Raw genomic sequence first — 15806 nt, 5'->3', positions numbered from 1 at the left:
GGTCAGATCAGCCCAGGTCCTATAGGCCAGAGAGGGACCATCATTCTTGGGTCTGCATGAAAACATGGAGCCTGGAGGGATGCCCTTGTCTAGAGGGTGCCCCTGACTCAGAGGTTAAGCCACCTCTTTTTCTTTCTTTCTGGCCACCTTCTTTCCTCCTGCTCTCCCTCCACCCACACCCCAGAACCTCGGGCCCGGTCCTCCCCGGGACCTCTGTCCTAGCAGCCAGGGAGAAGGAGCCACGGCTTCCCTGAGCTCCAACTCTCTCAGTCACTTACCGGCTCCCCTGGATTCTTCCAGCCTCTTTCCCACGATGCCTCGGCACAATTACCACAAGATCGCCCCGCTGGTGAAGTCTCTGTGCGCCAAGCACGGCGTCCCGTATCAAGAGAAGTCCCTGCTGCGGGCGCTGCTGGACATTGTTGGGTAAGGGGACTAAGATTGGCCCGAACAGAGAGCCATGGGGCCAGGGGGTGACCCCAGCCAGGCATGACCCCTCCAGGGGCGTGAGGAGGGAACCAGGTGATGGGAGGGGTGTGGGCCGATGCCATCAAGGAGTGATTTGTGGCTGGGAGGCAGAGAGCGGTAGTGCTGTCTCTGGGGTCTCTGGCAGATCTGGGCAATGGAAGCCCACTTTTCAGCAAGCAAGACTCCCACGGTGCTCCAGAGCTGGAGGGCTTGCCCCTGGATCACATTCCTTTCTAGTGGAATGCTGTTGTTCCTTGCTTGAAACGGGGAAACATGGTGGGGGTGGGGGGGAGCCTCATCTCCCTGCAAACACCCCCTTATCGGGTCTCTGCCCTCTCCCTTCAGCATCATCTGTGCACTTGGATATGTGACCTTTGGGCGTTTGGTATTCACCCAATTCTCAACCCCACAGCACTTAGGCACATATCTATAAATTATCTATTACAAATTATATTAATGTCTGTCTCCCCCTCTAGATTGTAAGCCCGTTGGGGGCAAGGGGATGTGTCTACCGACTCTACTGTACTCTCCCAAGCGCTTAGTGCCGTGCTCTGACACCGCACCTAGTAAATACCACTGTCGACGATGATACCCACGAGCCCCAGAGAACTAGTGTCATCCCTGCTCCACCAAGGAGCCCCCTCCTCTCAGCCAGCGGTGGCCCCCGCCCTGCCCGTTACTAGAATTCTCTCCCTCTCTGCAGGTCCCTGAAGAAGTCTGGAGACCTTTGGCTGGATGCTTATCTCCACAAATGAAGCCACCTCCGGGGGGACGTGACGGGAGGGGAGAGAAGGGAGAAGTGCCGAACGACTGTCTGATTTCTGTCCTGGTGCTGTGTCTGTGTGTACGTTTGCTGTTTGAAGAGTTTCCTGGGCTGGTCCATCCATGCAAAGAGCCGGTCGACCCGCAGTTTGTCCCGGGGACCGAGGCCCAGCGCCTACTACCCAGCTACTCCGTCAGCTGAGCCCGCTGACTCTTTCCTGGGTGTTGGTGGGTAGGGCGAGGGGTGAAACGGGGGAAGACTGCCTGCACCCAGCGTCCCACCAGCCCAGATCCAGCAACTCGGGCCCGACCCTGGCCTCCTCTTCCTTCCACCCTGTGTGTTGGCCCCTGAACTTCACTGGACTTGCCGCCCTCTGGAGCTCGGGACCACCTCTCCACCAGCCCTGGTGTTTCCTGCCCCAAGGGGCAGCTGGAGAAGTGGCCCTTCCAGGTTGGTGGCGGGGAGGAGGGTCCACTAGCCAGCCCTCTCTCTCTCAGCGGTCCCCAGAGAAGGCAGTCTCCCCCGCCCCAGATTCCTGTCACCTTTGGAAGGGGAAGTGGGAAGGCAGAGGAGGAAGCAGCAGCCCATCTCTAAGAACTCCCAGCCTCCACTGCTGCTCCCTACCCTTCCCCTCTGCCTAATCCCCGTATTTCACCAATTCGTACTTGCTCCCCCGGTCCTCCAGACCGGCATTTTGGCTCCGAAACTGTGCGGGCAGGTTCCAAATGAGATGAGACGCTTTGCCATTCTGTCCCATCCTGGGCCCTCTCGGCTCTTCTTTGCCACCTGCACCCCTCTGAACGGCTCCCTACCTGCCAGGGGTTTGTTCTGAGTCTTAGTTGGTTCTTGGAGCCGGCCCTCTTCTGAGGAGAGATTCCCTCAGAGAGGAAGCCAGACAGCATCAAGGGGTTAGCATCCGCTTTCGAAACGGCCCACGGCCTGTCCCCTGGGCAAGGGAGACCGAGTGGTTTTGAATAGTCAGTCTCTTCAGGAACCTGTTCCTCTAGAGTTCATCTTGCCCTTCTCCTACTCTTTTCTACTTCCCGCCTCTTTTTTTCCCTAGTCTCCACCCAAGCCTCTGTAGGCTTTGCCTCACCCCTTTGTGGCCACTCTCTAACCCCGGGGAAACTCTCAGAATTGCCGGGGGCTCAAGAGGGCTGCTCTCTGAAGTCTACTACTTGCGACTACTGCTGGCATACCTGGACCAAATTCCAACTAGAGGCATTTTTAGCTTAGGGCTGCCTGACCCCAGTCCCAGAAGGACAGCCCTCCTCCGCTTCAGTGGCCCTAAAGAAACCTCAAAACCCCACTCCCTCTCATCTTCTCCCTTCTCCCCCTCATCTTCTTTCCTCTCTGATCTCGGCTGCGTTGGCTGGCTCGTGGGCACAGGGTTGAGGAACCCTCGGAGAAGTCTCAGTTCGGATAACTCAGATTTTGCCATTGGGTGGAGGTGGAAAAATGGGACTGGAGATTTCAACCAGGCCTGGAGGATGGACGTCTCCTTTGAAGATCCAATTCTCTCTCCCTAGAGGACAACTGGGTATGTGGAGCCAGGTTGTCCCTGAAACCACGGTCCCTAGCCAGTGTGCTGGGCTGGCTTCAGGGCTGAATCAGCTGCCTGGGCTTGGGGCTTTTTCCCTGAGAGAATTCCAGGTCCCAGCTGGCTGCAGGAGAAACCGGGGGTGTGAATAGCGGGAAGAGAGACCAAGCCCGCCTGGCCCCTGAGTCCTAGTTGCAAGGGGTAAATAGAGCAATATTTAATCTCGATGTCCTGTAGCTGAGTCCGATCAGAATGTCCCCTTGGCACCGTGGGGCTGCCGGTGGCGGGGAGGGCCCTGTGCTCTTAGGAACTATCCTGTCAGTGGGGTCCCCTCAAAGCGATTGAAGGTGGGGGGAGGCGACGTGTGGAGCTGCGGCTCACCCAGACAGCAGAGCATCTTGCACAGGGCAGGGGAGAGGCTGAAAAGCAGGGAATAGGTGTTAGAAACAGATGGAGTCTGAGGGGAGTGAGGAGGATGGAGACAGAGGGACCCGAGAAAGTGAATTGAGAGCCACAGGGATGTGGAGGAGGAGGAGGAGGAGGACCAGAGGGAGAGTCCTAAGGTCAAGATCCAGGCCGGGGGGAGAGAGAAAATAGGCAAGAGCAGCCGCTGACGGAAGTGGGGGAAGGAAGAAATCCAGGATTGGCTGGCTAGCCCCGGGGGTCTTCCCTCCCAGTCTCTGCTGGGTTGAGGTGCCTTCCGCACCCCACAAAGCCCGAGGGAATTAGAGTCTGTGTTTCTAACTCACTAACAAGCTCGCTGGATTCCAGGGTTTAGAAGATGAAGAGAAAGCCCCCGGGATTGTCAGTGACCTCCTGCTCCAATCTCCCCAGTATTTCCGTGGCAGTAAGATGCCCGGCCACCCGCTCTCTGAGAACCCCATTTCTGCAACCCCCTACAAGCACCAGACCCCTCCGTCCATCCCCTCCTTCCCAGTTGGAGTGAAGGCGGTCCTTCTTTCGCCCCCAGATCAACTCCCTCCCTGAGACTGAACCCGCAGGGAATAGATCATGATTTTATCACTTTGGATTGTTTTTCAAATATTTTGGAAATAAAAGAAGCTATTTTTTTCTGGTGTATTTGATGCTCAATAAAATCATAACCTTTTGTGGAATGGAAAGTGTCGCAGGTGGTTTGTTTGGATCCCGGGGGTGAAAATGAGGAGTGAGGCTTCCCAGTGGCCTGGCCCCAGGGAGCCCCCGGGTCCTCAGCTGGAGGCCGGGTCAGCCAGAATGCATTCTCCTACCCGGTGGAGGTTCCTGGAGGTGCCAATCTAGGCCGGTTGTTCAGAGGAAGGAACTCATCCCTGTGGGGATGGAGTAGAGGGGGCGGGGGGCGGCCGGCTCGGGCCCGCCATGAGGGGAGGCCTACCGTGAGGGGAGGCAACCTCACGGTCGGTCCTCTGCCCACGGTGCTGGGCTTCCTGTGGGATGACGTGATTGGGGTCCGCCGACACCTGACCCCAACTTCGATTCTCTCCAGGCTCCCCTGGGCCGGGCAGTCATGAGGGGCCCCAGGACCCTTGGATGGGACACTCAGAAAAGGCCTGGGAGGTCTCATTCCTAGATGCCCTGGGGGCGCGGAGAGGGGTCACGGAGCTGCCCTTCTCCTCCTGGAGCTCCTTTCCAACTGAGTCGGTACATGCTGAATAATGGCCACCCACCCCCTGCCCGATTCATCCCTCCTCTGTCCATCAGTTACCTCATTTGTAAAAAGGGGATTGAGACTGTGAGCCCCACGTGGGACGGGGCTGGGTCCAACTCAATTTGCTTATATCCACCCCAGAGCTTAGTACAGTCCCTGGCACATAGTAAGCGCTTAACTATTACCTTCATTATTATTAATAATAATAATGTTGGTATTTGTTAAGCACTTACTATGTGCAGAGCACTGTTCTAAGCGCTGGGGTAGATACAGGGTCATCAGGTTGTCCCACGTGGGGCTCACAGTCTTAATCCCCATTTTACAGATGAGGTAACTGAGGCCCAGAGAAGTGAAGTGACGTGCCCACAGCCACACAGCTGACAAGTGGGAGAGCGGCGATTCGAACCCATGACCTCTGACTCCCAAGCCCGGGCTCTTTCCACTGAGCCACACGGCTTCTCTATTACTATTACTATTGGAAATCCGGGGACCTGGACTACAATCCCAGCTCTGTCGCTCGCCCGCCGCGTGACCTTGGGCAAAACACTCAACTTCCCTGTGCTTCAACTTCCTTATCTGTAAAATACCCATTTTCCCTCCCAATGAAGTCTGCATATGCATCCGACTTGACTATCTTGTGTCTGTCCCACTGTTTATACAGTAAGTGCTTAACAAATCCCGCCATTGTCGTCATTAGCAATGGTATTTATTGAGCACTTACTGTGTGCAGAGCCCTGCGCTAAGCGCTTGGGGGAGTACAGTACAACAGAGTTGAAAGACACATTCCCTTCCCACAATAAATATATAGTCTAATGCCACTGTTATTATGATTCCTGTATTCTTCCAGATGGGGGAAAGTGGAGCCTGGAAGAGGAGAGGTGGCCACGTGTCCACCTATTCCATAGCTGATATTAATTGTGGCATTTGTTAAGCACTTACTACGTGCCAGGCACCGTACTAGGCACCGGGGTTGATTTGAGCAAATTGGGTTGTACAGAGTCCCTGTCCCACGTGAGGCTCACGGTCTTAATCCCCATTTTACAGTTGAGGTAACCGAGGCCCAGAGAAGTTTAGCGACTTGCCCACGTTCACACAGGTGGCAACTGGGCAGAGCAATTGGATTAAAGCCCAGGTCCTCCGACTCTTTCCAGTAGGCCATGCTGTTTCTCACCGATTCCACACTAAAAGCAATCTCTCCATACTTGGAATATCTCAGGAAATCTGTTCATTTCCTTGCCCCCCCGGCTCCTGCTGATAACTTGGCTACTTTAGGCAGGGACTCACTCTGTCCTTGATCTTGTTTCCTCTCTTTCTTGAGCTTGTGTTTTCTCAACCAGGGTGAAAAGATCCAAAGTACAGGGTGACCTTTTGCCATCCATCACTGACTCTGTTGCACCGTACTCTCCCAATGCTAGAAGCAGCGTGGCTCAGTGGAAAGAGCCCGGGCTTGGGAATCCGAGGTCATGGGTTCGAATCCCCGCTCTGCCACTTGTCAGCGGTGGGACTGTGGGCAAGTCACTTCACTTCTCTGGGCCTCAGTCACCTCATCTGTAAAATGGGGATTAACTGTGAGCCTCACGTGGGACAACCTGATCACCCTGTATCTACCCCAACGCTTAGAACCGTGCCCTGCACATAGTAAGCGCTTAACAAATACCAACATTATTATTATAGTCAGTGCTCAATAAGCACTGTTGATTGATCGATCCATCAGTTGGTCTGAGCCTCTGCCAGGGTAGAGCTGTATGAGAAGCCCTCAGTTCCACGAGACGAGAACATCTTCTCCCATTCCCTTCTCTTCCTTTTGCAGCAGACCTTACTGTGCCCCGGGAAAGGCGGGCGAGCAGGCAGCTATGAGCCCTAGACTCCCTCTATTTTATTCTGTAATGGCACTTGCTAAGCGCTTACTATGTGCCTCGCTCTGTTCTAAGCACTGGGGTAGATACAAGTTAATCAGATTGGACACAGTCCCTGGCCCACATGGAGCTCACAGTCTTCACCCCCCATTTTACAGACGAGGTAACTGAGGCCCAGAGAAGTTAAGCGACTTACCCAAGATCACCCAGCAGAGATGTGGGGGAGCCAGGATTAGAACCCAGGTCCTTCCGACTCTTAGGCCTGCGCTCTATCCGCTAAGCCAAACTGCTCCTCTCTCTCGGGATGTGGTTTCACGGTTGACCCCTGGCAGGAGATGTCTTGCATTGTATTCGGGAAAGAAGGCTCTTGGGAAAGGCGGGCAGCATTCGTTCATTCAATCGTATTTATTGAGCGCTTACTATGTGCAGAGCACTGCACTAAACACTTGGAATGTTCAATTGGGCAACAGATAGAGACAATCCCTGCCCAGTGACAGTCTAATCGAAGAGGCTGCCAATGTGGCCTAGAGAAAAGAACAGGGGCTTGGGAGTCAGGAGACGTGGGTCCTATTCCTGTCCCTCCCACTGGCTTGGGATGTGACCTTGAGCAGATCGATTCACTTCTCTATACTTCAATTTCCACATCTGTAAAATAGGGATTCAATACCTGTTCTCTCCCCTTCAGATTATGAGCGTGTGTGGGGACTATGTCAACTTGGTTATCTTGTATCTACTCCAGCGCTTAATACAGTCCCCAGTGCTTGGCACATATGATTACGATTGTTGTTATTACTTTTAACTTTTAATAAAATGGAGAGACCTGGACCTGCCAGAGAAGCAGCGTGGCTCAGTGGAAAGAGCCCAGGCTTGGGAGTCAGAGGTCGTGGGTTCTAATCCCGGCTCCGCCGCTTGCCAGCTGGGTGACTTTGGGCAAGTCACTTAACTTCTCTGGACCTCGGTTACCCCATCTGTAAAATGGGGATTAAAACCGTGAGCCCCACGTGGGACAACCCGATCACTTTGTAACCCCCCAGTTCTTAGAACAGAGCTTTGCACATAGTAAGCACTTAACAAATACCACGATTATTATTATTCATTCATTCGTTCATTCAATAGCATTTATTGAGCGCGTACTATGTGCAGAGCACTGTTCTAAGCGCTTGGAATGGACAAATCGGCAACAGATAGAGACGGTCCCTGCCCACTTAGGCTTACAGTCTAATCGGGGGAGATATAGATGGACAAAAACAATACTTATTAAGCTTCATCTGATTTCTTGAACCATTTCATCGGATCTAGATCGTAAGCTCGTTGTGAGCGGGGAATGTGTCTGTTTATTGTTATACTGTACTCTCCCAAGTGCTTAGTACAGTGCTTTGCACACGGTAAGCACTCAATAACTATGCTCGAATGAATGAATGGATCTTCCCCCATGAGCCTCTCTTACTCCTAGCGGAAAGAGTTTAGGCTGGGGAGTTGGAGGACCCGGGTCTTTATCCAAATGCTCTGCAGTTGCCTGCTGTGTGACCTAGGTCAAGTCACTTAACTTCTCTGGGCCTCAGTTACCTTAACTGTAAAATGGGGATTAAGACTGCTCAGGTGCACAGACCACTGTGGCCTCGAGGCCCCGGGTTCCAATCAAGTTCTCTAGCATCAAAGTGGGGCTCCGCTCAACCGAGTGGGAGAGCACGGGTGAAAGCAGGAGACCGGAGCCGGGCAGCTCCATCTGGCCAGCGGGAGGAGGCCAGTCACAAGCTAGTGGGCAGAAGACTATTACTATTATTGTATCTGTGAAGCACTTACTATGTATCGGGCACTGTACTGAGCACTTAGCCTCTCTCTAAAGAAGCAGCGTGGTTCAGGGGAAAGAACCCGAGCTTGGGGGTCAGAGGTCATGGGTTCGAATCCCAACTCTGCCCCCTTGTCAGCTGTGTGACTGTGGGCAAGTCACTTCACTTCTCTGGGCCTCAGTTCCCTCCTCTGTAAAATGGGGATGAAGACTGTGAGCCTCACGTGGGACAACCTGATTACCCTGTATCTACCCTAGCGCTTAGAACAGTGCTCTGCACGTAGTAAGCGCTTGACAAATACCAAATACCAACATCTCTAAGCATCACCATGGACTGCTGAGAAACAGCACGGGGGCAGCGGGGAGTTTGCCTGACAGCTGTAAATAGGACCAGGTCCCTCCCGGCCAGGCAGCTGCAGCCTGTGGAAGTGGACGGTTGGGAAAGGGCTCTTTATGGATCACCACACGGAGGGGGTGTACAGGGCAAGGAGCCGGAAGCTTGGGGGACAGCGGGGTCTAGTGAAAGGAGCACGGGCCTAGGAGTTGGAAGACCCGGATTCTAATCCTGCCTCCGTCACGTACCAGTTGTGTGACTTCAAGTCACGTAACTTCTCTGTGCTTCAGTTCCCTCATCTGCAAATTGGGGATTCATTCATTCAATAATATTTACTGAGCGCTTACTACGTGCAGAGCACTGTACTGAGCGCTTGGAATGTACAATCTGGCAACGGATAGAGACAATCCCTGCCCATTGACGGGCTTACAGTCTAACTGATACCTTTTCTTTCCGGTACTTAGATGGTGAGCTCCATGGGGGACCAATAATAATAATAGTAATGTTGGTATTTGTTAAGCACTTACTAGGTGCAGAGCACTGTTCTAAGCGCTGGGGGAGATACAGGGTCATCAGGTTGTCCCACGTGAGGCTCACGGTTAATCCCCATTTTTCCAGATGCGGTAAGTGAGGCCCAGAGAAGTGAAGTGACTCGCCCACAGTCACACAGCTGATAAGTGGCAGAGCCGGGAGTCGAACCCATGACCTCTGACTCCGAAGCCCGGGCTCTTTCCACTGAGCCACGCTGCTTGTTGTTCCTATGCCGGTGCTTGGCAGGTAGGAAGCATTGAACAAATATTATTATTATTTTGTTGTTGCTGTTCTGTCCTTGCAGCTTCCTCCCCATTTTATCCCAAAAGGGGCCCGAGGGAAATGTTTGAGCCCGAACATGAATAGGGAGCAACTCCTGCAGCTCCAGTAGGTGGTGGTGGCGATTCGGCTTGCTCTGTCGGCTCCGTCGACGGGGGGGAAAAAGAAGGGGGAGCATTCAGGAAAACACGGATTCCTTCCCACCCGTGGAAGGGAAAAGGTAGCCCTTGTCCCCATATAGCAATAATTACGGTATTTGACGATGCCTACTATGTGCCGGGCACTGTTCTAAGTGCTGGGATGACTACTGTCAGCTGTGTGACTGTGGGCAGGTCACTTAACTTCTCTGTGCCTCAGCGACCTCATCTGTAAAATGGGGATGAAGACTGTGAGCCTCATGTGGGACAACCTGACTACCCTGTGTCTACCCCAGCGCTTAGAACAGTGCTCTGCACATAGTAAGCGCTTAACCAATACCAACATTATTATTATTATTACAAGCGAATCAGCTTGGATGCAGTCCCTGTCCCGCTCACCGTCTCCATCCCCATTTTACAGAAGAGGTAACTGAGACCCGGAGAAGTGAAGTAACTTGCCCAAGGTCACACAGCAGACAAGTGGGGGAACCCGGACTAGAACCCGTGACCTTCCGACTCCCGGGCCCGTGCTCTCTCCGTTGGCACTGTTTATCGTTGTATCGTACTTTCCCAAGCGCTTAGTACAGCGCTCTGCACACAGTAAGCGCTCGATAAATACGATCGAATGAAGGAAAGCATGCATTACATCATGCTGCTGCCCTATATATACAACTTTTCACGCCCTGGAATTTCAGGGGGAGAAAATTCACCTCTGATGATCCAAAAGGAGAAAGTGAGTTCGTGAGCAGCAGCAAGGGTGACTGAGGTCAGAAGAACATCCTGAGAAAAATGTTACATTCCTCAGGTGGGAGGTGAAATCCCCTGCCACGGAGATCTACACAGACTGGGTAGTGTATGTGACCTAACGTGGTGCAGGAAGTACGGATGAGGTACTTTAGGTGCCGGGAAGTATGGAAGAGGCAGTATGGCCTGATGGAAAGAGCACAGGATGGGAAATAAGAAGACCTGCCCTCTAATCCTGGCCTGCTGTGTGACCTCAGGTAGCTCACTTACCTTGTCAGTGCCTCGGTTTCCTCCTTTGTAAAATGGAGTTTCAGTGCCTGTTCTCCCTCCTTCTTAGACTGAGCCCCAGGTGGGACAGGGACTGGGGCTCACAATCTAAGGGAGAGGGAGAATGAGTACTGGAACTCCCATTTTGCAGATGAGGAAACTGAAGCACGGAGAAGTCAAGTGACTTGCCACACATCAGGCAAGTGGTGGAGTTGGGATTAGAGCCTGGGTCTCCTGCCCTCCAGTCCTGCGTTATTTCCACTCAGTCAGGCTGCTGCCGCTCGTGGGTGAAGGAAAGCCGGCTGCTAAGTAAGTCAGAAACTCAACAGAGAAGCAGAAAGACAGATTCAGAAGAGGTTACACCCAGTCACCCAGACCGAGGGCCTCCTTGTCCGCAAATGTGTTAAAGCAAGTGTCACCTCCCACAGCTCTGCAGAGTGCTCTCCCCCTCCACTCACCACCCATTAGGGAAGGCCCTGGATCTGAGCATTTTTTTTATGCTATTCGCTAAGGGCTTACTTTGTGCCAAGCACTGCTCTAAACACCGGAGTAGATACGAGGTAATCGGATTTTACGCAGTCCCTGTCCCACGTGGGGCTTCAGTCTTAAGACCCAGGGGAGTGAAGTGACTTGTCCAAGGTCACACAGAAGGCAGGTGGTGGAGCCGGGACTTTCCCGACTCTGCCCCTTGAAAGCTGTGTGACTGTGGGCAAGTCACTGCACTTCTCTGTGCCTCAGTTCCCTCATCTGTAAAACGAGGATGAGGATTGTGAGCCTCACGTGGGGCAATCTGATTACCCTGTGTCTACCTCAGCGCTTAGAACAGTGCTCTGCACATAGTAAGCGCTTAACAAATAGCAACATTATTACAACCCAGTTCCTCGTGACGTCCAGGTCTGGGCTCTATCCGCTAGGCCACGGCACTTCTGTCCCAGGACCTTGGGGCGGGAAAGAGGAGCCCGGTTAGACCATTCCCCACGGCCCCGGCCTTTTCTGTAGCCAGGGTGAGAACAGCCTGGGGGGGGATGAGGGGGAAGGCGGGCAGCAGGGCGGGATCCCACTGTGGAGCCTGGAAGGGAACCAAGAGATGCTTGGGTGAGTCACGGCCCCGGGCCTGTGAATCAACCTCCGAACTCAGACCACACAGTGTTCTCCGAGTTAGGCATTACAATGGTGACGCTGGGACAGGCGAATCCCGGTTTATTCGGTCTTCCTCCGGGCGGAGGGCTCACAGGCAGGGCACGGGGCACGTGACAGGGTACGGGGCCCACAGGCTTGTGCACATGGACCCACAGGCAGGGAGGTCAGAGGATACACAGGCGGAGCACACGGGCGAGACACACGACTCATAGTCAGGGCGGGCACGGGACACCCAGGAAGGGCACGAGGCACATAAGGCTCAGATAAATTCCCATCAGAACTGGGCAGTTGGCAGAGATGGAGCTGGGCAAGGGCAAGGGGGCAACCAAACCCTTTCTCCACCGATGCCAGGAGGGATCAAATGGAGCCAAATGGAAAAAACGGTAAATGGGGGCTCCGCAGCTGCTGCCCAGGCCTGGCTCCATCCCTCCACCACACCCCATCAGGAAGAAGAGCCAGGGCGAGTTTGGCCCCCCCGGCTGGCCTCACGGATCCTCTCTCGGACCAGCCCACCCAACCTGAACCTCCGACTGCAGCCACTCTGCAGCTGTTCCCCATCTGTACCCACTCCCTTGGAGAACTCATTCTCTCCCATAGCTTCAGCGATCATCTCTATGCGGATGAATCCCAAATCTACTTCTGCAGCCCCGACCTCTCTCCTTCCCTGCAGTCTCCCATTTTCTCCTACCTTCAGGATATCTCTGTCTGGATGCCCCGCTGACATCTCTAACTAAAGATGGCTAAAACTGAACTTCTCATCTGCCCACGCAAACGGTGTCTCCTTCCATCTTTCCCATCACTGTAGACGATGCCACTCCCCGATACCGATACCACAATACTAATACCACAATACCCTTTCTCACAAGCCCATAACCTTGGCATTGTCCTTGACTCATCTTTCTCGTTCCACCAACATATTCGATCTGTCATCAAATCCTGTTGGTTCTACCTTTCGAACATTGCTGAAGTCCATCCTTTCTGCTCCGTTCAAACTATTACCACGCTGATCCAGACACTTATCCTCTCCCACATTCGTTTATCGCATCTGCCTCCTCGCTAACCTCCCTGCCTCTTGTCTCCCCTCACTCCAGGCAAATACTTCACTCTGCAGCGCGGATCATTTTTCGACAAACCGTTCAGTCCATGTCTCCCCACTTCTCAAGAACCCCTAGGGGTTGCCACTTTGCTCCTCTAGTGCTAACCTTCTCCCTGTTCCTCCATCTCTCCTGTCTCGCCACCGATCCTTAGCCCACATCCGGCCTCTGGTCTGGGACGCCCTCCCTCTTCTAATCTGACAATTATCTTCCCCGCTTCAAAGCCTTATTGAAGGCACATCTCCTCCAAGAAGCCTTCGAAGACGAAGCCCCACTTTTCTTCAACTCCCATTCCCTTCTGCGTTTCCCTGACTTGCTTCCTTTGCTCTTCTCCTCCACCAGCCCCAGAGCACTTAAGGACGTCTGTAATTTTATTTATTTGTATCGATGTCTCTCTCCCCGCTCTAGATAGCTTCTTGTGGGCAGGGAATGTCACCGTTTATTGTTGTATTGTAGTAATGATAATAATGCTATTTGTTTAGCGCTTACTGCGTGCCAAGTACTGTTCTAAACACTGGGGGAAATACAGGGTAATGAGGTTGTCCCACGTGGGGCTCACAGTCTTAATCCTCATTTTACAGATGAGGTAACTGAGGCGCAGAGATGTGAAGTGACTTGCCCACAGTCACACAGCTGACAAGTGACAGAGCCGGGATTAGAACCCGTGACCTCTGACTCCCAGGCCCATGCTATTTCCACTGAGCCATGCTGCTTCTCTTGAACTTTCCCAAGCCCTTAGTTCAGTGCTCTGCACTCAGTTAGCGCTCAATATATATGACTGAGTGAATGAATGAATCCACCTCCGCATCAAACAGAAACAGAAAACAGGGGCTTTTAAGTACTCAGTCAGCTCGCCCCACCGGGCCTCACATCACTGATCTCCTTCAATAGCCCAGCCTGCACCCTCCGATCCTGTAGCGCCGGTTCGCTCACTCTGCCCCCATCTCGCTTGTCCTAAAAGGGTCTCCGCCCCACGGCCAGGACTCCCCGCTAAGTTTCTTGAGGGCAGGGATTGCGTCTACTTACTCTACTTTGCTCTCCCAAGCTCTTAGTATAGTAAACGTTCGATAAACTCCATTGATTGATTGATTTTAAGGTCACATCTCCTCCAAGAGGCCTTCTCCCATTAAGCCCTCTTTTCCCCCGATCTCTCTCCCTGCTGCGTCATCTATGCACTTGGATCTGTGACCTCTGGACATTTGATAATCACCCCAACCCCATGGCACTGATGTACATATCTTTAAATTACGTATTATAAACCACTTATTTATTTATATTAGTGCCATTCTCCCCCTCTAGACCGTAAGTTCGGCAGGGAACGTGTCTGCTAATTCTGTTGTACTCCAAGTGCTTAGTACAGTGCTCTGCCCACCGTAAACGCTCAATAAATACGACCGAGTGAATGGATGCCCTGAACACAGTAAGACTCAATAATTGATTGATGGGATGAAACCGAATCGGCTTGAAATGACCCGGATTCTCCTCCAGCCTGACGACCCACAAGGAAGCTTGGCTTTTCGGGCCTGGGGGTGGGGGGTTGGGGGCAGGCTGTGTGGGCAGTTGGGCAGGAGGACTATGACAGCTTGGTGTTGGACAAGTCAATCTCCGGTCCCTAGTCCCACTCCTCAGACCCTGTTCCCCAGTTGCCAGTCCAAGATCTCATCCTGTTGACCAGTTCCCTATATCGACTCTCCTCTACGCAGTCCCCGTTCCCTGGTTCCCAGTCCCTGTTAATGATGATGATGATAATGATGATGATGATGGTATTTGTTAAGCACTTGCTACATGCCGACCACTGTTCTAAGCGCTGGGGTAGACACAAGCTAATCTGGTTGTCCCACTTGGGGCTCATAGTCTTCATCCCCATTTTTCAGATGAGGGAACTGAGGCCCAGAGAAGTGAAGTGGCTTGCCCAAAGCCACACAGCAAACAAGTGGCAGAGCCGGGATTAGAACCCATATCCCCTGACTCCCAAGCCCATGCTCTTGCCACTAGACCACGCCGCTTCCGTTCACCAGTTCACTGTCCCCGGTCCCCGTTCTCTGGTCCCCAGTTCCATAACCAGTTCCCTATATCCAGTTTCTCATCCTTGGTCTCTGTTCCCTGATCCACAGTGTCTAGTCGTGGCTCAGTGGAAAGAGCCCGGGCTTGGGAGTCGGAGGTCACGGGTTCTAATCCCGGCTCTGCCGCTTGTCAGCTGTGTGACTGTGGGCGAGTCACTTAACTTCTCTGTGCCGCAGTTACCTCATCTGTAAAATGGAGATGAAGACTGTGAGCCTCACGTGGGGCAACTTGATTACCCTGTATGTACCCCAGCGCTTAGAACAGTGCTCTGCACATAGTAACCACTTAACAAATACCAACGTTATTATTATTATTTCCGTCTTCCCAGTCCCGGGCCCAGACCCCAGTCCCTCCCTCCTGTCTCAGCCAATCAGAGCCGTGCCACCTCTCGATGAAAGCCGGAGAGGAGGGAACCGAGCCTATTCCCAAAACGCCAGGCCCACTGAGCCCCAAGGAGCCCCACGCTAGGCCCATTGAGCCCCAAGGAGCCCCAGGCCCTGGACCAACCCTCAGGAAGCCACCTCCGAACCAGCGGCGGGCTGGGGTCAGGGCCGGGGTCAGGGCTGGGGGCGGAGGGAGTGGCCATAATCCCATCACGCCTCTACTGGTGTCCTGAGTCACGGCTGAGTCGTGCGGTAGGCCCAGCTTTGCCGGGACTCGGCCCGGAGCTGCCCGCCGAGGCAGGCAATTAGCCGCCGAGCCGCGCTGACAGAGGAAGCCGTCGAGCCGTGCTGCTCGGCACGTAGCTCCGGGAGGCCGGAGTGGGCGGGGAGAGGCCTGGGTTTCCAGAGAACTGGGTCTCGACTTGGTGTTGAAGCGATGACCCCGTCCCCTTTTCTCTCGGGCCCCCAGCCAGGCTTGTCCGTGAGCGGGGTTTTGGATCCCGGGCTCTGGGACTTCACAGATTGGGGAAGCCTTCGGGACATGTAACATGCAGGGGCCTCCGGCATATGGCCAGGAGGACTCCCCGCAGCTTCCTAGAGCCGGCTCCTTGCGGGCAGGGATCGTGTCTACTTCCTCTACTGTGCTCTCCTAGGCCCTCAGTATGGTAAACGTTCAGTAAATACCATTGATTGATCGATCGATTTTTCAGGACGCAGTGGCTTAATGGAAAGAGCACAGGCCTGGGACTTATGTACCGATATGTAATTTATT

General features: G+C 53.5%; 1 protein-coding gene across 1 annotated transcript in view; it reads left to right on the top strand.

Annotated features, from left to right (window-relative positions):
* LOC100086288 (acyl-CoA 6-desaturase) overlaps positions 1–3892 on the top strand; it is a 37508-nt gene extending 33616 nt beyond the window's left edge. Inside the window, exons 11-12 of the mRNA XM_029061343.2 lie at positions 301–426; positions 1172–3892. Of these exons, the coding sequence (XP_028917176.1) occupies positions 301–426; positions 1172–1223 (178 nt within the window). The 3' untranslated portion in view covers positions 1224–3892. The remainder of the gene's footprint in view (positions 1–300; positions 427–1171) is intronic.
* Positions 3893–15806: the final 11914 nt, after the last annotated feature.

Source organism: Ornithorhynchus anatinus, chromosome 3 (assembly GCF_004115215.2).
Source record: "Ornithorhynchus anatinus isolate Pmale09 chromosome 3, mOrnAna1.pri.v4, whole genome shotgun sequence".
Classification (NCBI taxonomy): Eukaryota; Metazoa; Chordata; class Mammalia; order Monotremata; family Ornithorhynchidae; genus Ornithorhynchus; species Ornithorhynchus anatinus.
The sequence above is the reverse complement of the archived record's forward strand: the minus strand, read 5'-3'. Positions and strand labels throughout refer to the sequence as shown.